The sequence below is a fragment of the Orycteropus afer genome, unplaced genomic scaffold, assembly GCF_000298275.1.
Source record: "Orycteropus afer afer isolate SDZICR_OR568_19922 unplaced genomic scaffold, OryAfe1.0 scaffold00130, whole genome shotgun sequence".
NCBI classification, from domain to species: domain Eukaryota; kingdom Metazoa; phylum Chordata; class Mammalia; order Tubulidentata; family Orycteropodidae; genus Orycteropus; species Orycteropus afer.
The window spans coordinates 3,592,547-3,620,272 of NW_006921717.1; the positions used below are offsets into that span (position 1 = coordinate 3,592,547).

The window sequence follows — 27,726 nt, forward strand, 5'->3', positions numbered from 1 at the left end:
TCAGGGTTGTATCCTTTCACCATACTTATTCAATCTGTATACTGAACAAATAATCAGAGAAGCTGGACAATATGAAGAAGAACATGGCATCAGGATTGGAAGACTCATTTACAACCTTCATTTTGCAGACGATACAACTCTGCTCACTGAAAGTGAGAACGACTTGAAATACTTACTGATGAAGACTGAAGACTACAGTCTGCCGTACGGATTACTCCTTAATATAAAGAAAACGAAAGTCCTTACAACAGGAGCAATAAGCAGCATCACAATAAATGGAGAAAAGACTGAAGTTGTCAAGGACTTCACATTACTTGGTTCTATGATCAACACCAATGGAAGAAGCAGTCAAGACACCAGACATCATATAGCACTGGGCAAGTCTGCTGCAAAGGACCTCTTTCAAGTGCTGAAGAGCAAAGATATTTTCTTGAACACTAAGGTGCACTTGGCGCAGGCCATGGTATTTTCAATGGCCTCATATGCATGTGAGAGCTGGACAATGAAAAAGAAAGACCGAAGGAGAGTCGATGCTTTTGAGTTGTGGTGCTGGAGAAGAATACTGAAAGTACCATGGACTGCCAAAAGAACTAACAAATCTGTCTTGGAAGAGGTGCAGCCAGAATGCTCCTTAGAAGCGAGAATGGCCAGACTTCATCTTACGTACCTGGGTCATGTTGTAAGGGACCATTCCCTGGAGAAGTATATCATTCTTGGTAAGGTGGAGGGACAATGAAAAAGGTGAAAGCCCTCAACGAGATGGGCTGACAGAGTGGCTGCAATGGTGGGCTCAGGTATGGTGAAGATCACGGGGTTGGCATGGGAGCAGGCAGCATTTCATTCTGCTGTGCACGAGGTCACTATGAGTCAGAGATGACTTAACAGCACCTAACGACAACATCCTACTTTGATGAGTAGCAACTGGGGTCTTAAAAGCTTGCAAGCAGCCATCTAGATGCAACAATGGGTCTCTCCTCATCCAGACCAAAGAAAAGTGAAAAAAACGAAAGACGTATGGAAACAATCAGTCCAAGGGCCTAGTGAACCATGTGATCCTCAGCCTATATGACTATGAAACCTGCAGAACTAGATGGTGCCTGGCTACCACTGTCAGTCGTCCAGAAAAGGATCAGTGCAGGAGATCCTGGATAGAGTGGGAGATCTTGGATAGAGTGGGAAAACAATGTGGAACTAAACTAAAAATTGTAAGAAAAAAAAATATTAGGTTTACTGGTCTGATAGAGCCTGGTGAGACCCCTGAAACTATGGCCCCTAGCTACCCTTCAGGCCTGGAACTAAACTCATTCCTATGGCTTCCAACCAAACAAAACAGACACATGGGGTGAACATTTACATCAGGTAGATACAATCCTTAGAACAATCAATTGTGGGAGAACAGAAGGGCAGTATCTACACAGGGAGATAGCTCAGGGGGCAGGTATGCATAGGAAAGAAGGACATGGGGAAGGGGTTACTACAGGGAGGAAGTGAGAAGAGAGCTGCTGTACTGTGGGGAGGTGCAGTCAATGTCACGACACAGGATGCGCACAAAGTGCCGTATAGAAAATGCACTTGCTCTGTAAACTTTCACCCAAATCATATAAATATTAAAAAAATAAAAGAGGGCCCTTTGAAAAATCCACTGCTGTCAAGTGAGTTTGTCATTGTGACCCTACAGAACAGAGCAGAACTGCCACATAGAATTTCCAAGGCTAGCATCTTTATGGGAGCAGATGGCCACACCTTTCTCCCGCCAAGCAGCTGGTGTGTTTAAACCACCAACCTTTTGGTTAGCACTTAACCATGGAGCCACCAGAGCTCCTCAGAAGTCCCTTTAGGGCACTGGAGACTGCCTCTTCCATCCCGCTCAGAAACAGCATGGAGGACACAGCAAGAGCAAAGCAGGCTAGGGTCAGGCAGAGCAGGCTGACCGGGCCACACCGAGGACAGGTCAGGAACTGTGCCAACAGGGTGGTGTAGGCAGAGACCGCCCCTTGCTGGCACCCCTCAGGCTGCTGTCCCCTCAGCCTGGCTCCAGCCTGAACCAGAAGCCCAGGCGGTCAGAGCAGGCCTGGGGGGTGTGGGAGGGTCCCAGGCCGGGGCGTGTGTGTGTGTGTGTTTTTTTGTGTGTGTCTGTCTGTCTGTCTCCCTCCCAGGCCAGGACGGGCACTCACCTCGCACTTCATACTGGCTGTACTCCAGCGGCTTCAGCACAGGCTGCGAGAGGCAGAACCAGGGCAGCTGTTTGCGGAGCTGCGGCAGCAGGTAATGTGTGAAGAAGCCCACGGCCCCAGCCAGCGCGTACAGCACGAATCCCAGCACCGACTGCGGGAGGCAGAGGCGGAGGTCCAGCAAGGGCCGTGAGCCCTGGGGGCCGGGGCTGCCTGGGCACAGGCCATGGCCGTCCAAGGCCCTGGGGTCACGCACAGGGAATGGGAGCACACCAACCTTCAGGGCGATGAAGACGGTGCTGGCGCTGACAGCAAAGGTGAGAATAGCCATGACCACGCACATCACCAGGTCGGAGTGCAGGACCTCGCGCTGCGGGCCGGGAGAGCTAGCTCAGTGCCTGTCCCTCGGGGCTGGCTGCGCCCCCGGCCCTGTGCCACCACCCCACCAGAAGCCCACACTCCCGCCCCCTCACCACAGACTGGCGCATCTTGTCCGGCAGAGGGTCTGGGGGCTCAGCCCGGGCTGTCTCCAAGCGCCGCTCCTCCAGCTCAGGGAAGAGCTTGCTCCTGATCAGAGACCTGGGGGGGGTGTGGCACAGGGTCAGGAGTCTGAGCTGGGGAGGCCGCCCCTCCACCCACAGGCCCTGGGGTCCATCAGGCACAGGCACAGGCACAGACCCAGACCTCCCACCCCGGGACACACACACACGCGTGCACACAAACAGGCACCCGTGAGCACCAACCAGAGCACGGTGGGGTCGCTGCTCTGCCGGCTGAGGTGGTAGGACAGCGCCACCAGGAGGCCACAGAAGACCGAGAAGAGGACAGGGACGTGCTGCTCCGACCAGGGCGTCTAAGGAGAGAACCATGCTGGTTGGGGAATGAAGGGGAGCACGTGGGGTGGGAGTGTCCCCCAGGTGAGAAGCAACAGCTGAGCTCAACCCAGTCCCAACCGCTCCCGGGGCTCAGCATGCCACTACCGGCCAAGTGTCCTACCTTGATGGCCCCGAGGCAGAAGCCGTAAAGCAGAGCGGCAGCCAGCAAGCTTCGGGACAGGCTGAAGACCGCAGTGAGCGGGCTGGTGGCGGCTGCGTGGTGAGAGACAGTAGGTCAGGGCCAACTCTTGCCTGTTAGCGTCCCCCTCATCCCGGCCACGCCACTGACTCAGCTTCCCTGGACATCACCGCCCTGGCCCAGTGTTCTCTGCTCTCCCTTCGCCTCCCTGGCCCTCTCAGGGCTTCTAGCGTTCTCGGACTTGAACCACTGTGTGTGTGTGTGGGGGGGGCGTCTTGAGTCCCTGGGCCAGACGGTAGCAAGCCAGCAAGGGCTGGAGCCACAGACCCAGCCTGTGGACCCCACCAGGCCCCTAAGGGTTCAGTACCTGTGCCCCCAAAGCCGTGCATGTCTATCTGCTCCAGCAGGTGCATGAGGCAGGTGTTGACCTGCGGCAAGAGGCCCAGAAGGAAGATGAACGGGAAACACAAGGTGAACACTGGCGGGAAAAGGAGGAGGCCCGGTCAGCCTGCCGCTGCAGCCTCGGGGCCTGCCGTGGCCTCGCTCCTGCCCCACCTGAGCCCTGCCTGGCCTCACCAGTGGCCACGTCACGGGCGCAGAAGAAGAAGGAGGCGGAGAAGAGTGTGAGGCCGTAGAGCGAGACGGGTGGGAAGGGCTGGGCGGAGCCCAGGGTGTCCAGCAGCCAGATGAGCAGGCAGCAGACGCAGAAGTAGACGGGCCGGCTGTACGCAATCACCCAGTTGTGGCCCTGGGGGGCCGGGCTATGAGGAGCCGGACCCCAGCACCTCCGCAAGCCCACCCCCCCAGACGGGCACGCGTCTCATGTCCCCAGCTGGTCCCGGGGTCCAAGGGGTAGACAGAGCCCAGCATGGTGGGGGTGATAGGGGTGGGGAAACCAGCCCTGCCCCCAGCCCCCTAGCCTCCTGGGGAGGGTTGGCCCACAGGTACTCACGTGCATGGGAGATGCAGCGTCAGGCTGCACACTCTGGAAGAGACAGGGCACACGTCAGCAAAGATCTCAAGCCCTCAGAGCGATGAGGCTACGAGTGACCAGGGCAGGACCCTGCATGGTCCTGGCCTCAGTTCTCATCTGGAAAACGGGTGCTTGGCTACAAGGAACCTTATGCACCTCACACTTTCGATCTCATGGTCCTGAAAACTCGGGGCGTGGGAAGGGGATGTCTGGAAGGGGCGGGCGGGGCAGAGAACAGGGCGGCCTGACCTTGAGCAGAGAGTACTGGCAGGAGGCGATGACCAGGCAGAACTGGAAGACCCAGATGTCCGTGAAGAAGCCCTTGAGCAGCAGCAGGTAGCCCAGGAAGGCAACAAGGCTGCTCAGCCCGACGCCGAAGACATTCTCTGCCATCCCCCGCGTCCTGCGGAGAGAGTCCCCATGAGGGCGGGCAAAGGGTGATGGGGAAAGCAGGTAGACACAGGTCTGCGCTAAAGTCCACCACCAGGCCTCTGCCCATGCCGCCCCTCAACCTCTGTACAGCCAAGCCTATGGTCCCTCAGGGACAAGGGCAGCACACCCTCCCTTGGGGAAGCCATCTTTGCAGCTGCCCTGCCTCCAAATCTTTGCCCCCTCCAGGCACTGAGACTCCCAGCTCCATCACTTCCAGGACTTCCCATCTCTAGGTCATCCTGACAGGTAACTGAGCACATGGCAGCATCCGGCACAACACAGGGGCACGTGACCCAAGCACACCCGGCTCCCAACTGACCCTGGGTCACACCCAACCGGAACCCAACCAGCCCCAGGTCACACACACCTGACCAACGCAGGTCACACTCACAGAAGGCACCCAACTGACCCCAAGTCACACACATAGCCAGCACCCAACCAACACTGGGTCATACACAGCCAGCTCCCAACTGACCCCAGGTCACACCCAGCTGGCACCTGCCGATGCCAGGGCACACACAGCCAGCTCCCAACTGACCCCAGGTCACACACAGCTGGCACCCGACCAACACTGGATCACACCCAGCTGGCACCTGATCTACACCAGTTCATACAACTGGCTCCAGACTGACACTAGATTACACACAGCCAACAACCAACAACCACCAAGTCACACCCACAGCAGGCACCTGATGATACCATGTTACACACACCTGACCAAACCAGGTCATACCCACACCCAACAACCAATCTAAACCAGGTCACACCAACAGCGGGCACCCAACTGACCCCAGGTCACACATGTAGCCGGCACCTGACTGACACCAGGTCACACATACCCAGCTCCTGAACAAATACTGGGTCACACACAGCCAGCTCCCAACTGACCCCAGGTCACACAGCAGACACCCAAGTGACGCTGGGTCACACCTACAGTGGGCACCCGACTGATGCCAGGTCACGAGGCCAACAGCATGTCAAGACGTGGGCTCAAGGCCCAAGTTCTCCACAACAGACCACAGAAAGCGTCTGACTACTCCGGGCCTCAGTTTCCCCTTAGGAACGGGAAGGGTGAGACGGGCGGTTCGGGAGCTCTTTTGGGCCCAGGACTCAGTTTCCAAATCAAGCCCATGAGAAGCAGAATGAAAACAACAGGGTAATGAGAACCCTGCATGGAGCAATGGAGGTGTGTGTGGGGGTCTCTCGAGCACCACCTTCCTGCCGCCCCCTGCACCCAATGAACCCAAAGCCACCTGGCTGCCAACAGCAGCCCTCGAGGCACCCTTGGCTGCCCAGCAGGCCAGGCCTGAGGCCTGACACCTCCGCGGGCACTCACCGGTCCAGCAGGGCCAGCAGGGCCAGCCGCTCATAGCGCACCGACGTCCAGCGGCCAGGCAGGAGCCAGTACTTGTAGCTGTGCTGGGCCCGGGGTGGCGCCTCCTCCATCAGCGTCTGCTCCTGGGATTCGTGCAGGGAGTCCTGGTCCGGCAGGTCAAACTGCAGCCCCACAGCCATGGCCATCAGCCCGCTGCCCCCGCACATGCTGGCCCGGCTGCCCATTCTCCTTCAGGACAGAAAGCCCTCGGCCGGCCCTGTGGCCTGCCTGACCCCCATCACAAGGGCCTGTCCCTTTCTCAGGATCCCAGGACACAGCCTGATGGCTGCAGGGTGCCAGTTACAAACCCTTGTGTCTGCCTGCCCCATTCTGACAGAACTTCCTCAATTTGGTGAGAGCCACCTTATCCTCTGGGACTCTGGGCACAAGCTACCCGTGTGCCCCCAGACCACGGCAGGTGCCGTCCCTCTGATCACTCCACAGGCCAGGGTCCCAGCGCCAGCACTGTGAGGCCTGGCTCACCCCTGGCCTTTGGTCCCTTCTTCCCACAGGTACTTAGTGGACACAGTGTGGGCCCAGCTTGCTGCTGGGCTCGGAGGATGCAGTGGGGAGAAGCCAGAGGGGTCCGTGCCCTCAGGAGGTGGCCAGGAGCTGTGTGACAAGGACAGCACACAGTATGCCACCTGCATGTGACAGTTAAGAAGGAAAAACCGACCAGGAAGGGGCACACAGGGACTCGGGGTGCTGCCCGGGTGTGTATGGGGCCTCAGTTAGCAGCGTGGGCGCTCCCCTAAGGGTTCCCCTTTAAGCTCCAGTTGGTGCTTCGTGCACTCTCCGGTTTCTGTCCCCATCAGGCCGACCATGGCAACGATAGGCCAGGTCAGGAACCTTTCCAGAGCAAAAAGAAAACTACTGACGTTTACACTGAGTGACAAGCGTAAAGCTGAATGTGGGGCTCAGCACAGCCACCGCTCAGCAAACTTACCCGATCTTTGTTCAAATAACGCACACGTCGTTCGTTTTTCCCAAACCACGCAGCCCCCTCGTGTTTTAGTTTCCTATGAGCACTACTGTTACATGTGTGTGCACCGTTATGTGTGTGTTTGTGGATTTACGTGGGTATGTTAAACATGAGAAAACATAGTAACTGCTCCCTCGTGCGTGTCATTGCCCACGCCTATTACTCCCTCGTTAACCGGGACTGCCCCTAGGTAAGGAAGGCTGTGCAGGCACCTTTGCTGAATGCGCCTGTCATCCCCTGCCGGCCACAAAAAGTCACGGCAGACATGCCTGTGCTCCTCGGACCCAAAACAGTGGACAGTGTCCCTCCTGGGTGCCTAAGTTCTCCACTCTCGCAGACACGTGATGTGCTCCTCAGAGCCCCCCACGCTGCCCCTGCTCCTCACCTCTGGGATCTCCAGTGGCACCCGCCGCACCTGCATGCCCTGCAGCACCACAGGCCGTGACTGCAGCAGGTTCAGGCCGCCCGCCGCCTCAGGGACATCGGCCGAGTGGAAGCTGGAGGAGTGTGAGTGGCGGTCCCTGTGGGAGTGGCAGCCCTGAGCACCAGGACCACCGGGGAGCCAGGGACCGGGCTGTAGACTGAGGCAAGGTGTCGGAAGGAGGGGCACCTGGGGACTTGTCCACACAGAGCGCTGGGATCGGGAAGAGGCAGGTGGCCGAAGCGTGCCTCCCTCCCAGGCCCACCTGGCGCGTCGCTGTGGCCACAGTCCTGTGCCTTCCTCTCACGGAAGTGTCCTAGAACCAGGCACCCCCACCTGTCCTCCACCGCTCCCACCACCCCCCTTCAGAGCTTCTGAGCTGCCCCTGCCACGACCCAGCGCAGGAAGAAAACGCCAAGCTTGGGGTGCTCCCCGGTACCCCAAACAACCTGGGCGTTGGCCAGAGGCAGAGCTTGGCGACTCACCAGGCTCCGTTGGCTGGCTGCTCCCCTTGCTGTCCTACAGGGTTCTCGTAACCGCCTCCGGCCAGACCAAAGGTATAGGACCGCCGCACACCTGGAGCAGGGGGTGAGGAGAGGACACGGCAAGTCAGGGCCAAGAACGAAGCCGGGCCGAGTGGCCCCAGAGCCAGCGGCTCAGGGAGTGTCCTGTGCTCAAGACAGCAGGCCGGCACCGGGGACCTACACCTGGAGAGCGCTGGCCTGGGGGGCGAGGGCCTGGGCCTGCCGCCAGCCCACCCCAGACCTGAGTCTCAGTTCTCTCCTCACTCAGCACACCAGGAGGGTCCCCTGCCCAGCCATGCCCCTGTCTCCTCAGGGGGAGGACAGCCAAGCCCCAGAGAAACTTGGAGGGTGACACTTGGCAGCTCAGGAAGGGTGCTCACCAGGGGGCTTGGGAGTGGTCAGCACTCACAGAGTGGGCGCCTGCTGGGACAATGAGGATCCCACCAGGCAGATGGAGGAAGTTCCACTGCGGTGAGAGGCTGGGACACCCACCCGGGCAGAGGGAGGGGCTCACCGCTCTCATCGTAGAAGTAGTGCACGGCCCCCTCAGAGGTGTCGTCGAAGGTGCAGGCCTCGTGCACGTTGGCGCCAGCACGGGTGAGCAGCAGCGAGGAGGCAAAATGCAGGGCGGAGGGCAGTGTCAGCGCCCGTGAGTGGGAGGCTGCCCGGCCCCGCTGGGCCTCCTGCAGACTGCTACGGGGGGCAGCACGGTCAGCACCACTGACAGCCAGCGGCCCGCCCCCTCAGACCCGCTGGCAGGACGCTCACCTGGGCGGGGAGCCCATGACGGAGGCCGGGGGCGTGGGATTACTGCCCGCATTGTGGCGCCTGCGGATCGCCTGGGTTCGCCTCACGCTGCTTGAACGGTCCCGCTTGCCCATCTCCTCCGCCACTGCCCAGAGAGAGGGCCCAGCGTGAGAGAGAGGCTTGGGTGGCGTCGAGGGACAGGTGCTCCAGCACAAGACTACAAGCTGAGACCAGCTAGCTCCCCAAACTGTTTCCTGCCTTGGCTGCCTCATCTGCAAACCATGATGCATGCTATGCATCACCTACACCCCACGGGGACCAAGAGTGTCTGTGAGCACTGGGGATCCTCCCAGGACCTGTGGCCTCAGCCTCCCCACTGTTGCAGCCCTACTGGTCTGCCAGGGAGGGCAGACAACGTCTCTTAGCCACCTGCTGCCTGACACAAGCCGAGCGGACTGACAAAGTCCATGCCGGCCTCCTGTGCCCAAACCCGAGCCCCTGCTCACCTCCTCCAGCCCCGGAGCCGGCACTCACCTCCCCCCACGGCGCCTTCCTCCTGCAGCTCCCCCCGCCAGCCAGGCTGGTTGGCAGCAAGTCCTCTTCGGGCCTCGGCAGGCAGCACAGCGGGCTCCCCGGCAGCCAGCCCCATCCCCGTCGGGGCCTCCAGCTCAGCCTTGGGGCCAGCCAGGGGGCCCCTGAGGACATCCCCGCCTGCCCCATCCATGCTCAGCACCCGGGCGTGCGTTTTGGCGCTGGCGGTACTGGGAGTCCTCTGGGTCCCATAGGGCCGCTTGGGGGGGACAGCAGCCCCGTCCTCAGTCCCGTGGGGGGCCCGTCGCTTCCGGGGCCCACCTGCCGCCCCCCGGGAGCTCTCGGGGGAGTAACAGGAGGTGGACGAGGAGCTGTCGCTGCTGTAGCGGTGCTGAGAGCGGAGACTGGAGGCCGGGCTCAGCTCACTGCCCTCACTGGTGTCCTCGTCCTCAAAGAAGCCCCCACCCTCAAGCAGGGGTCGGTGAGGGGCGCGGCCAGGTGGGGAGTGTCTCCGCACGGGCGGCCGCCGTTTGCTGGGCCGCAGCAGGGCCAAGTCCTTGGGCCGCACGACCAGAAGTGGCTCAGCCGGGCCCGGTGGCGTCCCTGCTCCAATGACCGTGTCAAAGGAGCGCAGAGTGTCATCTGAGGGGACGCCGGCATCGGGAGAGGCCGGCAGTTCAGCCTCAGAGGGTGGGTCTGTGTCGCTGCCCTCAGGGGCCGGCCCACCTGGGGGACTGTCCAGGTGGGTGGAGTTGGTCTTCTCGCTCTTAAAGCTGCTCAGTGTCTCCCTGTCGGTGCCGCTGAAGCAGGAATCTGAAGAGCCTGCTTTCTGGGGCGTGGGCTCGCCTGAGCCCCGCCGGTCCAGGGGCTGGTAGCCACCCGCACCCCAGCGTTGTTCACGCCGACTGCTGGTCCTCACCAAGGTCCGGTCAGGTCGGGTCAGGGTCAGGAAGCTCTTGCTTAGCTCCTGGCTGAGACTCCCCTTCAGTAAGGGGCTCATGGGCGTGTCAGCCACACTGTTTCCGCTCCAGGGGGCTCCGTCGCCAGCCAGGGCAGAATGCTCCGAAGAGTCAGTGCTGGGGAGGGAAGGGTCCGGAGCAGCCCCCGGGGGTGTCTGGGGAAGGTCTCCAACTGGCCAAAGAAACAAGGCACAGAGCGTGAGATGAGGGGAGCCTGCAACAGGCACTGGGGGCTAAGGGGGTCCCTGAGGCTCAGCCTGGAGGCTGAGAAGGCCCCATCCAAGGATACACAGAGAGCCCCGGGATGGCTAGGTTGGAGGAGACTGAAATAAGACAGCCGCTTTCCCCGAGCCCTGGCCATCACACCCACTCACTCAGTTTCTCCTGCGAGCTAAGCTTCAGCATCTCCCGGTCGGCTGACGTCACAATCACGTTGTTGCTGCCCTGCTCCCGTACCAGCTCCTTGATGTCTGCACCCGAGGCCCAGACACGTCAGCAAGATCCCAGGGCAGAGGCATGCCATGCCCTCCCACACCCCTACGCCCCAGTCCTGAGCAGCAGCCACCTACCTCTGAGGGGCCCAGAGTCCTCCATCCGCGGCAGCAGCTCCTGAGTGGACAGAGGGAGGCGTGAGGGTACCAAGAGAATAAGAAGCAGGCTCGAGACGTACCCGTGGTGTGGAGGAAGAGGGTGGAGGGCCGAGGGCCAGCACCACTCACCGAGACCTGGTTGAAGCCAAACACGGAATGCTGGGAGCTGCAGCGTACCGGGGGTGTGGAACTCACTTTCCGAAACACCGTCATCTCCACTCCTGGGTCCCTGCAGACAGAGGAGAGCAGCAGCTTTGACCTCCCCCCGTTTTTATCTGTGACTCTCCCCACTGCCCTCATAGCTCCCACACTCTCAAGAGAACCTTTACAATCCTAGGGTCAACCTGCTCTAACTCAAAAACGCGAGCTCTGGTGGCATAGTTCCCGAGGCATCTGACTGCTAGCCAGAAGGCTGGCAGGTCAAAGCCACCGGCCACCCCTCGGAAGGAAGGCTGGGCAATCTACTTCAGTAGTGATGCTGCCTTGGAAACCCAAGAAGGAGTCGCTATGAGTTGGATCCGACTGACGGCAGTGTATTTGGTTTGGTTTAAGTCCTCAATGGAGCCAGTCTTCCTGAAGCCCCTCTACCATCCTCCAGTGCTCAGGGCCAGGGCCTAGTCCAGCCCATACCCCACCCACCTGGGTAGATTGCCTTCCCCCTGGGCAAGCTCTTCCTCTGGCTCTCCCATGGGAGAGTTGCGTTTCTCCACAATCTCGCCCTGGTCAAACATGGCATGTAGCCGGTAGTTCACGGTCTTGATGGTTGCAAAGATGACGGCTACCACAAGGCAGTATACTCCAGCCACCAACAGGCTGGGGGGCAGGACCTGGAAGTAGGCAGCGAGTCAGGACCCTTCCTGAGCAGACTCTGACCCCACGGTTACACCAACCAGCACGAGCATGGCTCAATCCGCAAGTCTACAGCAAGACTTCAACACCCTCCGCGACTATTACAGAAACCCCGTCAAAGAACTCTGTCCCCTATTCGACTGGAAAGAAACAAACTAAACAAGGTACTCAAGGTCACCCAGCCCGGGAGAGGAAGAATTTGGCCCCACTGCCACACACCCCCAGAGTCTGCAGCGATTCCTCTCCCCATATCCCAGAGCCCCAAGCCCACCCCGAAAGTTTACCATACTGCCCTCCCTTCCCCAACGGGAGCTTCAGGCAGCCGCGGTGTCTCACCATGTACAGCAGGAAGGGGAAGGTGAGTAGAAAAATCCAGACATAAAGGTGAAAACAGTTGGAGAAGGTACTCTGGTGCGGGTCGAAGAACCAACCGCCGGTGAGCGAGGCCCACACCCCCTGGCGCAGGATCTGTAACACCTGCGACCCCATGGCCCCGCCGCTGCTGCGCGCGCCCCCCTCCCGGGACCCTCATGGGGGCGGCCCCCGGCCCATGCCCCGCCTGGCGCGCGAGGGCCCCGGGGCCCGGCCCCGCGCTCACGCCATGGCCTCCCCCGGCGGGGGAAAGTGGTCAGCGGAGCCCGGGTGCGGACAGGGGGCGGGGCCCGCCGGGCAGTCAGCGGCGCAAGGCCTGGGCGCGGGGGTGGGGCCACATCGGAGGCGGGTCCCGGCCCCTATCCCCGGCCCAGAACTGTTCTGAGGAGCCGGGCTGGCAGGCAGACAGAGGGCAAGGGCCGGGCACTCGCCGGCGGCATCCAGAGGTGGGCGTGGGGTGGGTGCTCCCAGGTCGCAGGCGATGGCTCCTTCGGCTCCGGCCCAGGGAAAGCCCCGGGACCCTGAGGTCCACTTCCGGGGTCACAGGTCACTCGCTTCGGGCTCCGCGCTCGCCCAGTTGCTACCGGTGCCGGCCCAAGGGGAGGCCGGAAGAAGGAGCGAGAGCCGCCAGCCTGCAGTGGCGCATGCGTCCGACGGCCCCAGTTGGGACCCGGAAAAGGAAAGCCTGACAGTACGAATGCGCAAGCGCAGGAAAGTGGTCGAAGGAGGAGAAGCGGAGAGTGCCTTTTGGGCGGAGTCTGAGTCTGAGGAACCCGACCATCCCCAACCTGGAAGACGTTGAGCGCATGCGCACACCCGGGCATTTCCAACCCTGCCGAGTCCGCTGGGCGGCACCAAAGGAATTGTCGCACAGCCATTGGGTAAGTGTGGAGTAATTGGCGCAAAGCTTTTCCAATGAGTTCCAGGGACGGGTAAAACGGTACAGGCGTGGCCTCCCTACGCCCCCAACAACATTTCTGCACTGCCGTAGCGCGCCCTTCTCGGCCCGCCCCTTTTACTGCCTGGCCTCCAATGTCAAGGTCTCTCAGGCCTAGCGCTGCCTCCACTTCCGAATCAGAGTTCAGACATAGAGTGTAGAGAGCGATCCTCCCGCACAGGCAGGAGTAGTTGAAACAGGATCGCGTCGTCTTTCTTAAAGTGACAGGCTCACGGCAATTGGGGTCAACCCTAGCCAGCCGGTAGTGAGGGGCCGTCTCGGCTATTCTGAATCCAATGACTGGGCAGGATTCGGAACAACAGTATCTGTCTTCTGCCCGCTACGGAAGGATATGGGAAATGGATTGCCTCCCAGGTGAGGGGGAAGACGGGAGTCTTAGACAACACCTTCCAAGAGCTAAGGTGCAGCCAGTTTCGACTCGCTTGCACCCAGCCCCCCAAGTTCCCCGGCCAGGCCGAGCTAAGCCGAGCTTCTTGTCCTCATTTCTAAGATGAAGAGACGGAGGCTCAGAGAGGATGAGTCACACAGTGCTGCAACCTGGTAGCCAAGACCAGATTCAGGTTCGCCCCACTCCCAAATCTGGTTGGTCGTCGCCTTTTGCGGATGCACACGGCCCACTCCAGGCAGCGGAGCGGCCAGCCAGGGGCTCTTCTCAGATCCCAAAACCTGCTGCAATGGGAGTCCGGGGCCGCCCTTCCCCTCCCTCTGCTCTCTCCTCGCCCGCCTACTCCGGCACTTCCCCGACCCCGCCGCCCGGAGCCTCCGGGAGGGGAGCGGTGCTGCCGCCCGCGTCATCTGATGCTGTTTCCTGCAGGAGAGAGAAGAGCGGAAAAAAAGTGAAACTCCACCCTCCACCTCTGCCTCCCGCCCCCGGGGCCAAAGTACAAAGGGAGGAGGAAGAAGGGAACGGGGTCGGAGCCGAAGGGCCGAGGGATCCGGGCCGGGAACAGGCAACCTCGGCCCAGTTGGGGACGCTCCCGCCACTGCTGCGCAGAAGGACTCAGGCGGAGGCCAGGCGCTGCCCCTCGCGCGCCCCATCTAATCCTTGGCGCGCACCGAAGTCAGGCTCCCAGGACTGCTTCAGGCGAGAGCCGGCCATGGTGAGGCGCCGGCGGCCCCGGGGCCCCATCCCTCGGGCCTGACTGCACTGCCGAGGGTCGCCCCCACCAGAAGCCCGAGATGCGGGGGGCCGGGAGGCGACACTCCTGGCTCCCCAGAGAGGCGTGGGTCTGGGGCTAAGGGCCAAGGCTCGGATGCCCAGGTTCCGGCACTAGGGCTGTGGCAGGCAGCGGGGTGGGGGTCAGGGGCACCCAGGGGAGGTACCCCCACGCCCGGACACCGACTCCCAGCCATGGAACCCTTGAAGAACCTCTTCCTCAAGAGTCCGCTGGGGTCATGGAACAGCGGTGGCAGTGGGGGTGGCGGTGGGGGCCGGCAGGAGGGGTCTCCGAAGGCCGCGGCTTATGCCAACCCCGTGTGGACGGCCCTGTTTGACTATGAGCCCAATGGGCAGGACGAGCTGGCCTTGCGGAAGGGCGACCGAGTGGAGGTGCTGTCCCGTGATGCAGCCATCTCGGGGGATGAGGGCTGGTGGGCGGGCCAGGTGGGCGGCCAGGTGGGCATCTTTCCGTCCAACTATGTGTCAAGGGGCGGCAGCACACCGCCCTGCGAGGTGGCCAGCTTCCAGGAGCTGCGGCTGGAGGAGGTGATTGGCATCGGGGGCTTCGGCAAGGTGTACCGTGGCAGTTGGCGGGGCGAGCTGGTGGCCGTGAAGGCGGCTCGCCAGGACCCCGATGAAGACATCAGTGTGACGGCCGAGAGCGTGCGCCAGGAGGCCCGACTTTTCGCCATGCTGGCGCACCCCAACATCATCGCCCTCAAGGCCGTGTGCCTAGAGGAGCCCAACCTGTGTCTGGTTATGGAGTACGCGGCCGGGGGGCCCCTCAGCCGCGCCCTGGCTGGGCGGCGCGTGCCACCCCATGTGCTGGTCAACTGGGCAGTGCAGATCGCCCGTGGGATGCACTACCTGCACTGCGAGGCTTTGGTGCCCGTCATCCACCGAGACCTCAAGTCCAACAACAGTGAGTTTGGGGGGGGGGCGTGGCTGGAGGGTAGAGACACCCAGCTGAGCCCATCTAGGGGGAGGCAGTCTGCTGGAGGCAGGAGGGAGTCCCAGTAGCCCAGGGTACCCAAGGGCCGACACTGGCCCCCTCCGCCAAGCAAGGGCTCCAGGCACCCAACAGAATCAGTTACACCTTCCTGCCCCAGTCCCACGAATCCTTGACCCACCCACAGCTGCAGATTGGGCCACCTTCAGACCTTCCAGCTGAGCCATTAGCATCCTGTCCCAGCATGGCCACCACCTCAAGGGCATCCTTGGATGCTGGTGTCCTTGTCTCTTATAGTTCCTAGTTGTGATTTTGGTGCCCCAGTCTCCCCCTTGCTCAGGCCAGGTAGCTCCCCCAGAACAGAGGGCTCCAAGGGGAACGCTCCTATAGGGACTGGATGAGGCCCGGTAGGCTTCTGGCCCCACCCCTCCTTGGCTATAGGACCTCTAGCTACTTATTTTCACTCGGAGCCTCAGTTTCAGGCTCTGTGAAATGGGGTTAATGATACCTCCCAGAAAGACTACAAAGGCGTAATGGCTTAACGGACCAGGCAAGCCCTGGCCATACGCTGCCTGGCACACAGGGAGTCAGCCTGTGCCTGGACATCTGAGGGCTGGATCCTCAAGAGGGTCTAGCCTGGAACCAGTGCTTGAGACAGGGTGGCTGGGCTAAGGAGGATCCAGCAGTGAGGCTCCATCTCCAGCCATTGCAGGGCATTCGCACACCCCATTGTGGGCCCAAAACAAGTGAGGGGCAGGCACAAGAGGGCTTCCGGAAGGAGACAGCATTTAGAGGGGCACCCAGTAGGATGTCGAGGCGGGGCCTGACAAGAGCAAAGGCACAGAGGCAGGACCAATGCCAGCAAAGGGGATCCCCGGGGCTGGATGCTGCTGGGACCCCAGGCACAGGCAGAAGAACAGTATAACATGCAGGAGGGGGTCCGGGATGAGTGGAATCACTGGAGAGGTCCTGGAGGGGACGACACGGATGTCTTGAGCCTCCTGGCCAGGGCCGAACATGAACAAGGGACTTGGGGGAAGCAGAGCACCAGGACCCAGTGATATCCAGGACCTTGCCAGGGCTGGGTGCCAGCCTCCCCACCCACTCTGCTCGTCCCAGGCTGGAGGTCCCTGGTAGGGGACACTTCTCAGCCTGACCCCTGGGCCCCAGCCATCTAAGGACCCCCCTCCCTGCCCCAGCTTGAGGGGGATTCCCCGAAGGGCTGAGGGGGAGGGGGCTCCAGTCCTCTGTTTTTCCTCCGTTTTCTTTCTAGAAAAAAATGGAACAATAGCCCAGGCCCCTGCTCCCCACCCTCCCCACAGCTTCCTGCGTTTCCTGCTGCCCCTCAGCCAGCTTCCTGCCTCTGCTCCAGCCCCTGCTCCCTCCCTGGCCCAGCTGCCTGCAGGGGAGGAAAGAGCTGGGGGGTGCCAGAGAGGAAGAAGCCCTGGATTGCACCCCCACTCTCACCCCAGTGCCCTGCTTCCCTCCCAGAGACCGGGTGGTGGCGGAGGAGGGTAGGCGAGGCCCCCACAGCCTCCCCTGAGCCTGGCATCCCACCTTCCAGACCCAGTCCTAGGCCCAGGGTACCGTCTGCTGGATGGGGCGGGAGGAGTCCCTGGGCTGGGGGTGCCCGCCAGGAAACAATGGCGTGATTTTCCTGGACAATGGGGGCCTTGTGAGGAGGCCTGGCGGGGAGAGGAGGGCGAATTCTCCAGGCCCACGAGTCACAGGACTGACCAGCCAGCCCAGCCTGGGCCTAACCTCCTCCAATTTTCCCCCAGAGGACCCCCCCTCCTGGTTGGGGACCTGGCCCAGACCTCCCAAAAAGGAGAAGTAGGGTCCATGGGAAGGAACCGGAAGAGGTGTGAGCCGCCTAGGCCACTCCCAAGCCCCACAGAAAGCGGTCTGGGAGGGGGTGGGGGGCCAGGACCCTTTCAGAGGCCGGGGATCCAGCCTTGGTCTTCAGCCCTGTCCCCTCTGGGGGCCCTGACCTCCCCTGGGGTCAGACACCAGCACAGCACCTTTGGCACAAAATCAAGGCACAGTGGGCAGCCAGGCACCTTGGTGAAAAGGAGAATGCATGGGGTGAGGAGGCTTAGCAAGCATCAGGTATCATTGGGGAAAACAGCAGGAAGGCCTGAGACTTTTGGTGAGTGGCTGCTCCTTCGAGCCTCAGTTTCCTTCGTTGAAAAAGGAGGATGCTGGCCTCCCAGCTCTGAGATACCAGTGCAGAACATACCTGTCTGATCCGTGGGTACCACAAATGGTTAGAGACCAGACCGGAAGTGGCAAGGGTTGGTCTTCAAGAAGACATTTGGGCCCTGGCCCCACAGAAAGCAGGAGTCCCCCAGCCCCAGCACACAAGACATTTTCACCTGGTCCCACTCCATTCACCAGGCCCAGCTGTCACGGGGCCCCTTTGGAACGAACTTACAAGAAAACAAACCCGTGACCATCGAGTCTGTCCCAACTCCTAGGACAGAGTGGAACTACCCCGCAGGGTTCCCACAGCTGTCATCTTCACAGAAGTAGACTGCGACATCTCCCCCTGCGGAGTGGCTGGCAGGCTCTAACCACAGACATTTCAGTAGGCTGCAGAGCCCTCAACTGTTGTGCCCCAGGGCTCCTTTAGAATGAGAGGGAGCTGTTGTAGAGCCAGACGGTCCCTTCTGAGCCTTCCGCAGCCAGGCAGGAGCCCATGGTGCAGCCAGTAGAGGACAGAGGGAGTCCATGTGGGAGACGAATCTGGAGGGGTTAATCTGGAGGTCAACCCCGGCTATTAGGCTCCTGCTAGATGTCAGACACTGTGCTGAGATGGTTGTTAGGTGCCCTCTGGCTCATAGCTAAGATAACAAGCATTTTCTCACTATTCATGACAACCCTGTGAGATGGGTTTGTGGTCAACCCCGGCTATTAGGCTCCTGCCCAGATGTCAGACGCTGTGCTGAGATGGTTGTTGTTAGGTGGCCTCTGGCTCATAGCTAAGATAACAAGCATTATCTCACTATTCATGACAACCCTGTGAGATGGGTTTGTGGTCAACCTCAGTTTTATTAACTGGGACTCCGACTGCATGTGGCTCAGAGGAGGGGGTGGATTGCAGGGCCATTCTTTGAATTAGAAGCACTGGGGAGATTTCCCAGGCTGGGTGGGATGATGAAGGTGGTAACCAAGGCCTGTGAACATCAGGTGAGGATGCCAGTGAGGAAGGGGCAGCAGGCACCTGGGGCAGGCTGAGAGCCTGGGGCGGGGGAGGTTCAGGCAAGCTAGGCTTCAGGGAGCAAGGCCAAGGGCGGAGAGACTCTGAAGAAGGGTGCACACTAGCAACCACTAAAAGCCAAGACAGGGAGCCTGGCAGGAATAGGATGGCCACAGTGCCAGACGCCTCTATGAGGGCCAAGGGTGCCTTCTGCCAGGGAGCTGTGGCCTTAAGCCCCGAGGCCTCTGGTGGGCCCAGCCCTGTGCTCATTTTAACACCTCTGAAAAGTCTTCCCAGACTCACAGGCTATGTTAGGTTTCCTTCTCCTCGGTCCACCCCAGCACCCTGTGGGGCCCCCGTCATAGACTGACAGCCTTGGAAACCCTCTGGGGCAGTTCCACTCTGTCCTCTAGGGGCGCTGTGAGTCGACTCCACGGCAGGGGATGTTGTTTGGGCTTTACCCCTGTAAAGATTGACAGCCTTGGAGACCCTGTGGGGCTCCTCTACTCTGTCCTATCTCAAGATTTCAATAGTGATCAGTTTTTCTCTTCACAGCCAAATGCATCAGTAGATATCTAACCCCCAAAGAAACCAAGTAGAGTGGCTGCAACAGACAGATGTGGGCACCTGAGGGCTGGCTGGGCTTCCTTACTCACCCAGGGTTCCCTCCTGCTCCCCCACCAGTGAAGGGTGATTCACCTCCTGCCTCAGCAAAATGACAAGACACCCATGGTTTTTCTTGAAATTACTTGCAAATGATCAAAGCCATAAGAGCCAAGAAAGTGCCACATGATGAGTTCCTATTTAATGAAGTTGTGGTAGAAGTTATAACACTGGCTTTGGAGCCAATAGGCCTGGTTAGAATCTGTGCTTTACCTGCTATGACCTTGGCCAAGTCCTTCCTTGTTCAGTTTCCTCATCTTTAAAACTGACAGCCTTGGAAACTGTGGGGCGGTTCTACTCTGTCCTATAGGACTGCTGAGTCAGAATCCACTCGGTGGCAGTGGGTTTGGTTTTATAGACAATGACTGCAAAAAGCCTGGCCTCTAGGAGACTTGGGAAAGGTTATCCGGCAGCATCAGCATTGATTCCTACCCCACCCCCAGCTGTGAGCTGTCCAGGGGAGGTCTAGACTCCTCACTTCGGTGCCCCTAGTATCAGCCAGGATGTCTGTCAGCTCCTCCGGAGCCCCCACCCCCAGCCGGGAGTACCCACAGCCCTGCCCCTCCTCCTCCCAGTTCTGCTGCTGCAGCCCATTGAAGGCGACGACATGGAGCACAAGACGCTGAAGATCACCGACTTCGGCCTGGCCCGCGAGTGGCACAAAACCACGCAAATGAGCGCGGCGGGCACCTACGCCTGGATGGCTCCGGAAGTCATCAAGGCCTCCACCTTCTCCAAGGGCAGCGACGTCTGGAGGTGCGGCCTGGGCTGGGGCCAGACAGAGCCAGCTGTGGGCCTGCAGAGGGCAGAGGTGGCTGCCCAAAGCCTCCGATGGCCGGCGCCCACAGAGAGGGACCGGGACCGTTCCTGACTCCTGATTGCTTTGGGTGAAATGATGAGTGGGTGGAGACGGGGACCCAGACCTTCTGTCTCGCCCACAGCTTTGGGGTGCTGCTGTGGGAACTGCTGACTGGGGAGGTACCCTACCGTGGCATCGACTGCCTTGCCGTGGCCTATGGTGTGGCGGTTAACAAGCTCACGCTGCCCATCCCATCCACCTGTCCCGAGCCCTTCGCGCAGCTCATGGCTGGTAAGGGGGCGGGGCCCGCCGGGAGGGGAGGGCTCCCTAGCCCGAGACACACGCCCCAGACTCCATCTTATTCTGTCTTTCCCCCTTCCACGCCGTACCCGAGACTGCTGGGCGCAGGACCCCCACCGCAGGCCCGACTTCGCCTCCATCCTGCAGCAGCTGGCGGCGCTAGAAGCGCAGGTCCTGCGGGAAATGCCGCGGGACTCCTTCCATTCCATGCAGGAAGGCTGGAAGCGCGAGATCCAGGGCCTCTTTGACGAGCTGCGAGCCAAGGAAAAGGTGCGAGCGGTCTAGATTCTGGAGTTGGGTCCCCACGGGCAGAGACTGGGGGGACGAGGGGCACCGGGCTGACCCCACCGTCTCCACCGTCCCGGGCGCAGGAACTACTGAGCCGTGAGGAGGAGCTGACGCGCGCTGCGCGCGAACAGCGGTCACAGGCCGAGCAGCTGCGGCGGCGCGAGCACCTGCTGGCGCAGTGGGAGCTAGAGGTGTTCGAGCGAGAGCTGACGCTGCTGCTGCAGCAGGTAGACCGTGAGCGGCCGCACGTGCGCCGCCGCCGCGGCACCTTCAAGCGCAGCAAGCTCCGCGCGCGCGACGGCAGCGAGCGCATCAGCATGCCACTCGGTAAGGGGCGGGGCCCAAGCGCGCCGCCCCGCCATTGGCTGCGGCCGCCCAGGGGCGGAGCCGCGGAGCTAATTGGCTGTGTGGGCGGAGGGGTGGGCGGGGTCAGGCTTGGCCGCTGGTCGCTCTGCGATTGGCTTAGGGTGGTACCGGGTAGGCCCCTGCGCTGAAGGCTGGAAGGGGTGGGGCCTGGGTTTTTTCTCTCCGTGGGAGGGTTAGGGCGGGAACATTTGCGTGTTGGTCTGGGAGTGACTGCAGGAGGGAAGGGGCGGGGCTCGTGGCAGTTCTGGGAAGGCCGAGGGGCGTGGCGGCCCGGCCTAGGCATCTGCGTTCCTGCTGCGCTTCCACTGGAAGTGGGGTCCGCGGGGTGGGTCTCGGGGCAGCCGTGGGCTGCCCTAGTCACACGTGGCTGGGAGCTGGCTGAGGCCCCTCGGGTGGGGTCTGGTTCTCCACTACACACCTGCCCCTCGTTCCCCATTCTGCAGACTTCAAGCACCGCATAACCGTGCAGGCCTCGCCTGGCCTTGACCGCAGGAGAAATGTCTTCGAGGTCGGGGCTGGGGACTCGCCCACCTTCCCCCGGTTCCGGGCCATCCAGTGTAAGAACTCCGTGCCCTTCCCTTGTTCCTTAGCCCCGTCCTCCCGGTCCTCCGACTCCCTCTTCTCCGGCTGGACTGGTACCTCTGATCTCCGCAAGCAGCATTTTGGTCTTTGTTTTAATCAAACACTTTTATGGCACTGTGTGTCCCTCCTTTCCCTAAATGCTCTGCTAATATCAACTTTGTAATTCCTCACAATAACTGTAGAAAGTAGATATCGTTATTGTTATAGGTGGGAACAGTAACTTACGTAAGCGTCACGCAACTAATGAGGGGCGGAGCCAGGATTCCCACCCAGGCAGTAACTCCTCAGCAGCCCCTGTGGGCTGAAAGGTGGGGGAGGTAACCCTTCCCACTGCCGGCCCCAGGACCGAAGCCCACCTCCCTGGCTCAGTGCTGTTTGTTTGAAATCTCACCACCCAGCCTAGACGTGACGCCTGACCTGCTCCCCCTCCTCTAAATGGTTCCCCCAAACCTGGCTCTTGTGATGGGGAAGGGAAACCACTGGGGCTCCTGACCTCCAGTCCCACTCCATCAATTCCGCCCCCACACAGTGGAGCCTGTGGAGCCAGGCCAGGCTTGGGGCCGCCAGTCCCCCCGACGGCTGGAGGACTCAAGCAACGGAGAGCGGAGGGCATGCTGGGCGTGGGGCCCCAGTTCCCCCAAGCCTGGGGAAGCCCAGAATGGGAGGTAAGTGGCTGAGTACCCGCCCCCAGCACCACCCGCCTCCCCACAATGCTGAGAGTCAGCCCTCCTCCGTTCCTTCCCCCGCCCTACCAGGAGAAGGTCCCGGATGGACGAGGCCACGTGGTACATGGACTCGGATGACTCCTCCCCCTTAGGATCTCCCTCCACACCCCCAACACTCAACGGTGAGTGGCCTTGTCCTCTCCCAGCAGGATCTTCCTGAGCCCTTTCTGTGGGCACCTCGGGGAGACATCCTCCTCACTCCAGGGGCGAGAAAACTGAGGCAGGGCAGAGCCGAGCCAGGAGCCCAGGTTTGACCCCTGGACCCAGCTCCCAGGCCTGAGGGCCCAGGGTCTGGTCCCCCTGTTCGGGCCTGGCATCGCGGCCGCGCCTCTGCCCACGATGGGCTCTCCGAAGGAAGGCAAACAGAGAATAATCCCCCTGTTGGGCTCCCGGGAAGCTGGGCCTTGAGTGGGAAGAACAGAGCCCGTGCAGGGTGGAACCAGACACGCGGCTTCCACACTGTGCTGCCCAGAGCAGAGCCCCTTCTGGGGCCGTGCACGGGGACGGGGAGAAGACTGAGCAGGGATCCGGAGCCATTCCCACTCCATCCGGGCAGCTCTGGGCTCTTCTGTCATGACGACAACAGCTCTTTCCGTGGACCAGGCATTCTGTCCAAGCAGCAGCCTGTGACAGAGGTGTTATTAATGTCCCCATTTTAGAGATGGGGCAACCAAGGCTCTAAGAGGTTAAATAACTGACACAGGCCCCAGCTGAGAGTTCGAACCCAGAGAGGCTCTGGAGCCCATGCTCCTAGCAAGCCTCCTTGCAAGCTTTTGCTTAAAGAGGGGGTTTCTCACATTCAAGCTACTTGGGATGTCAGGGGGTGTGCACAGAACAGCCCACTTGTGTCAACAGTGGAGCTTAATTCAACACTGCTTGGCCTTGGCAGGGCCTAGAAAAGATGAGGGGCTCCCTCGTCTGTGGGTAACACTTTTGTCTGGCAACCCCAGAACCATGTTCAGAGCCCCAGCCCTATGTGTTGCACACAGCCAGAAGGTAGGACCCATCCAACACAGCTGCTCTCAGACCAGAAGCCTGGTCAGCAACCATTTATACTCTCCACCTGCCTGCACCCCAGCCCTTCACCTTAACCATGACCCTGGGCTACTATGTTCCACCGTTAATCTCAGAGGTAGTAATCACAAGTGGTAGCACTTAGCGGTCACTCTCTATGTATCAGGCAATGACGTACGGTGAGTATTGTTCCTAGCTCCGTTTCACAGAGGAGGGATCTGAGGCACAGAGAGGTTGAGTGTTTTGATGTAAGACACAAAGCAGAGCAGAGATGTGAGTCTAGATCTGTCTGACTCTGGAAGCAGGGCCCTGGACTCCTGTCTGCGGCACCATTTTCCGCTCTGGCAGTGGCCTTGCCCCAAGCTGGGTGTGTGGCTGGGTTGAGCTGAGATTTGAAAGGCCAAAGAGACTGCTTGAATTCATATACTCTACAATGTTCTGAGGGTCAGTGGAGAACTTCAGGCTCTGTCGATTTGGGTGTGGAGGTCAGAACAGGCCCTGGCCATGTTCTGAAGCACCTCTGACATTGCCCACCCTGGGCTCCAAGAGGCAGGGGCATCAGACTGGGCCTACTCTTAAGTTTGCCTCCTTGCCTGAGTGGATGTTAGGCCTGCCCCAGCCCGGCCGCTGGCTGAGTGGCTGATCAGAGCCCCACCAGGGTGCACAACCTTGATTTCCCAGCCATCAGAAGCCTGGCTGAGAATGAGAGAATGGGGCCTCACAGAGAACTCAGACCCTGGGAGACTGTTCCAGGCATAAGCCACACCATCAGGGAGCCACATTCCCCCACCCCATCCCTGACTGGATGTTCTGGCCCCTGGGCAAGGGCACATTGGCAGACGCAGTCAGTCAGGCTACGTTGACAGGCCTTACGAGGAATCGCCCTGTGACACTTGTCACGGAAGCCACTGCCGCTGACATGTCCTCTCTGTGAGCTCTCACAGAAGGAATTTCATTGTCATCTCCGAGTTAAGAATGGTTGCGCCGCTCATCCTAAACCACAGGACTGCCGGCCGTCTCTTACTACCAGAAAGCTCAGGGACGGATCAGCCTCACTGAGTTACCTTTGTCAAGTCACTTACCTCCTGGAGCCTCCGTTTCTCAGGCCATTGCCTGCAGGAACATCTGTCCACTCTCATGTGTGTGTATGTGTGTGTGTGTGTGTGTTGGAGGTGCCATCAGCTCAATTTGCAACTCCTAGGGACCCCGTGCAACAGGAGGCTGCCCGCAGGGTCTTCTAGGCTCCAGTGTTTACAGGCCCAGTCACCAGGTCTTTGTTCCATGGAGCTGCTGGGATTCAAACTGGCAACCTTTCACTTAGCAGCCGAGCACTTACGCGCTGTGCCACCAGGGCTGCTTCCTTTCCTCTCTCCTGACCCCCAATTTTTCTTCACTTCTCTCAGTCTTATTTTTCTTGCTTAATTTGGACACACCTCCCTCGTTCTGTTTAAACCGTGGATGACCAGTTTCTTCACCTGTGAGATGGGGTGATGGGGACCAGCTCAGGTCATTGTTGCCAGGGTTGTAAGAACGGAGTGTCCATCACACACGTGATTTTATGAGCCGGACATCAATGTGTTCGGCACTGCGGACCCAGATGTGACGCAGACACCGCCCTGACCTCAGGGAGCCCTACTCTGGTGAAGAGGCAGACGTACAAGTCAGGAAGCGTAGGAAGTGCTGGGGATGAGGGTTGTTCAGGGTGTAACTTGAGTGACAGCCAAACAGCTTTGGGGGGATTCTGGGCAGGCTTCTCAGAGGAGGTGGCATCTCCGTGGGTCTTGAATGGTGAATAAGAGATCAATGAAAGCCAAGTGGGGAGGCCATGCTGGGCAGAAGGAACAGTGCGTGTAACAGGTACACCAAATAAGAGGAGGAGGAACCCAATGGGAACTCAGGAAGAGAGGTGCGAATGAGGGGGTCTTGGGCCTGAGATGGGGAGGTGCAGGGTTACAGCCCCGTCATGGGGCTTCGCAGGTATTTGTTGAAGGAATGGATGAGCGAAGCCAGAGAAGCAGGCAGGCGCCCGTTCAGGAAGGCCCTGGAAATGGCAGGGAGTTTATCAGTGGGGACCCGTCTTTAGCAGGTTAGCCTTTTAGAAGAACCCTCTTGGCTCTCTGGTGGCAGTGGCCAAGGGGCTGAAGGACTGGGGAATGGCTGTGGCTGAGAGCAGAGCCCCCAGGCCAGGCTCTGGCTGACAGCAGCAGCTCACTTTTCCCAGACTGCATTTCTCCCTCTCGACACCCAGCCCAGTGCTGCACTCCCAGGCTCCGTGCCCGGCTCCAGGAGGAGAGCAAGGCCGGGGAGGGCTTTGAGAGCCCAGCCCAGGAGTGTGGACTTTGTTCTGGTGGCAGTGGAGAGCCCTGGTAGGTTCTAGAGCCAAAAAGGCACCTAACAAAAGCTTACAGGAAATCCTCCTAGACTCCCTCAAACCAAAACCAGACTCACTGCCATCGAGTCGATTCAGACTCAGCAACTCATGTTGGGTTTCCGAGGCTATAAATCTATGCAGAAGCAGACTGCCTCATCTTTCTTCCACGGAGCGGCTGGTGGGTTTGAACTATCGACCTTTTGGTTAGCAGCCAAATGCCTTAACCAGTGCACCACCAGAGCATCTTCCTAGACCCCTGACCTCCTCTTCAATGCCAGATTCCCCAGCACCACCTCAGCCAACACTAGGTCTGCAGGGGAGGGTTGAAATCTGGGGGGAGAGTTTGACTGGAAGAGCCCAGACTCTGTGCCCCTCCCTAGAGTGAGGTGGCTCCTCTTACTGGCTGTGTGGCCTTACGTGAGGCCTTAAGCTCTCTGAGCCAGGAAAGCCCTGGAGTGTGAGGCTCAGACGACTTGACACTCTGACTCATTTGGCCGGGCCTCCAGCCGACACTTGTTCTGTACACTTGCTGTCACCGCTGTGGAGGGGAACTGGACGGTGCTGTGTGCACTGTGACCTGCACGTCCCACACAAGCTACCAACATGAGGGCGCGTGGGCAGAAGGGCCAGGGCTGCCCAGCTCAGGTAGGAGGTGGGCACCAAGCACACAGCACTAGCCCAGCCACTGGGGCAAGTCCTGACCCTGGGGCTCGGTGGCTGCCAACTCTGGTTGCCTCTGCCGAGACAGCTGGGCCCCTGGCCGGCTGTGAGGCCCGCATGGTGCCCTCTCTGGGTGGGTGTTTGCGCCCCTCTGCCTGGTCCAGGAGGGACAGACTGAGCCCGCCCTGTCTGCCAGGCCTGGTTTCTGTGGTGCCCTCTGCACCACACCCCACCTTCCCAGAGCAGGTGAGCAGGGAGGAGCTGGCCTTGGGAAGAGGCCAGTGGCGCGGACTCCGCCCATAGACAGACCCTAGAGCCACTGGAGGGGTGGGTGGCGGCCTTGTCTCACCTGTGCCCGTCCCGCCTGCAGGAAACCCCCCTGGGCCGAGCCCGGAGCCCGAGGAGCCGCGGCGGGGCCCAGCGGAGCGCGGCGGGGGTAGCAGCGGCTCCGGGACGCCCAAGCTGATCCAGCGCGCGCTGTTGCGCGGCACCGCCCTGCTCGCCTCGTTGGGCTTGGGGCGCGACCTTCAACCACCAGGGGGCCCGGGCCGCGAGCGCGGGGAGACCCCGCCCACGCCCTCAGCCCCCGCGCTGTCCCCCGCCCAGCCGCCCACCTCCCCGCTCATCCGCTTCTCGCCCAAGACGCCCGGCGCCCCCGCCTCCCCGCGGAGCCCTGACGCCCCCGCGCCGCTGCTGCTGGACCTGGGCGCTCCCGCGGACCAACCCTCTGCCAAGAGCCCGCGGCGCGAGGAGACACGCGGTGAGTGCCAGGACTGGGGTCGCCCGGGTGAGGAGGGCGGCAAGGCCGGGCCACGGCCGTTCTAGACCCCAGAACAACCCCCAAGGGCTCTAATGTCAGTCACGGGCTCAGGCCGGCTGCAAAATCATAGACTGAGAATGAAAATGATGATAAACTCTACCTGGCGGCTGGCCTGCACCAGCCGGTCCCTGGTGCTTTAGGGGAGTGGTCTCCTAACCGCACCCACCCTGTGGACCTGCTGTTAATGGCCGTCAAGTTGCTTCCAGCTCAGGCCGCCCCCTCCAGGCAGCGGGGGGTGGGGGTGGGGGTGGGGGTGGTTCAGGGCTGTGGCCTTTCAGAAACGGGGACCTCGGGGTGGATTCAAACCCCGACCTTTGGGCCAGCAGGGACTCCTCCCCACGGCCTCAATGGCACTGGTGCCGATTTTATAGATGAGGCACCTACAACAGGGCCGAGCTGGGACCCAAGTCCAGGCCCATCTTACCCACTGCTGAGTAAACGGATGCCCCGGGGAGAAGAGAGGGCCGTGGACGTTATGAGGCCAGTACTCATGGCACAATAGGGAAACTGAGGCCCAGAGCAGGGCAGTGCCTCCCAGGGACACCCAGGATAGGTGGCTGGCTGACCATACACCACCCGCCTTTCACAGGATGTACTGTCTCACCTCCGCCCGGAATATCGCGCTCCGCCCCAGGGACCCCAGGCACCCCACGCTCGCCACCCCTGGGCCTCATCAGCCGCCCACGGCCCTCACCTCTTCGCAGCCGCATTGACCCATGGAGCTTCGTGTCAGCCGGACCACGACCGTCACCCCTGCCCTCCCCGCAGCCTGCCCCTCGCCGGGCACCCTGGACCTTGTTCCCGGACTCAGACCCCTTCTGGGACTCCCCACCTGCCAACCCCTTCCGGGGAGGCCCTCAGGACTGCAGGGTGCAGACCAAAGACGTGGGTGCCCAGGCCCCTTGGGCACCAGAGGCCAGGCCCTGAGTGAAC

The 27,726-nt window shown here is 60.8% G+C and overlaps 2 protein-coding genes across 2 annotated transcripts in view; one reads left to right on the forward strand and one right to left on the reverse strand.

Annotated features, from left to right (window-relative positions):
• The window catches only part of PCNX3 (pecanex 3), a 26,483-nt gene extending 14,426 nt beyond the window's left edge, over window positions 1–12,057 (reverse strand). The window contains exons 1-20 of the mRNA XM_007944768.2: window positions 11,905–12,057; window positions 11,359–11,546; window positions 10,849–10,948; window positions 10,699–10,738; window positions 10,504–10,599; window positions 9,174–10,301; window positions 8,661–8,784; window positions 8,407–8,585; window positions 7,854–7,944; window positions 7,333–7,468; window positions 5,927–6,048; window positions 4,408–4,561; window positions 4,138–4,170; window positions 3,762–3,933; window positions 3,553–3,663; window positions 3,168–3,259; window positions 2,915–3,024; window positions 2,645–2,750; window positions 2,449–2,541; window positions 2,175–2,325 (exon numbers count right to left, since the gene is read on the reverse strand). Of these exons, the coding sequence (XP_007942959.1) occupies window positions 2,175–2,325; window positions 2,449–2,541; window positions 2,645–2,750; window positions 2,915–3,024; window positions 3,168–3,259; window positions 3,553–3,663; window positions 3,762–3,933; window positions 4,138–4,170; window positions 4,408–4,561; window positions 5,927–6,048; window positions 7,333–7,468; window positions 7,854–7,944; window positions 8,407–8,585; window positions 8,661–8,784; window positions 9,174–10,301; window positions 10,504–10,599; window positions 10,699–10,738; window positions 10,849–10,948; window positions 11,359–11,546; window positions 11,905–12,057 (3,379 nt within the window). The remainder of the gene's footprint in view (window positions 1–2,174; window positions 2,326–2,448; window positions 2,542–2,644; window positions 2,751–2,914; window positions 3,025–3,167; window positions 3,260–3,552; window positions 3,664–3,761; window positions 3,934–4,137; window positions 4,171–4,407; window positions 4,562–5,926; window positions 6,049–7,332; window positions 7,469–7,853; window positions 7,945–8,406; window positions 8,586–8,660; window positions 8,785–9,173; window positions 10,302–10,503; window positions 10,600–10,698; window positions 10,739–10,848; window positions 10,949–11,358; window positions 11,547–11,904) is intronic.
• Window positions 12,058–14,249: 2,192 nt separating this feature from the next.
• Window positions 14,250–27,720, forward strand: MAP3K11 (mitogen-activated protein kinase kinase kinase 11). Its single transcript, XM_007944966.1, has 10 exons — window positions 14,250–14,979; window positions 19,444–19,624; window positions 19,810–19,958; window positions 20,062–20,237; window positions 20,339–20,582; window positions 21,065–21,178; window positions 21,733–21,868; window positions 21,959–22,050; window positions 26,344–26,733; window positions 27,383–27,720. The coding sequence occupies exons 1-10, from the start codon at window positions 14,250–14,252 to the stop codon at window positions 27,718–27,720; spliced, it is 2,550 nt and encodes an 849-aa protein (XP_007943157.1).
• The last annotated feature ends 6 nt before the right edge of the window (window positions 27,721–27,726 follow it).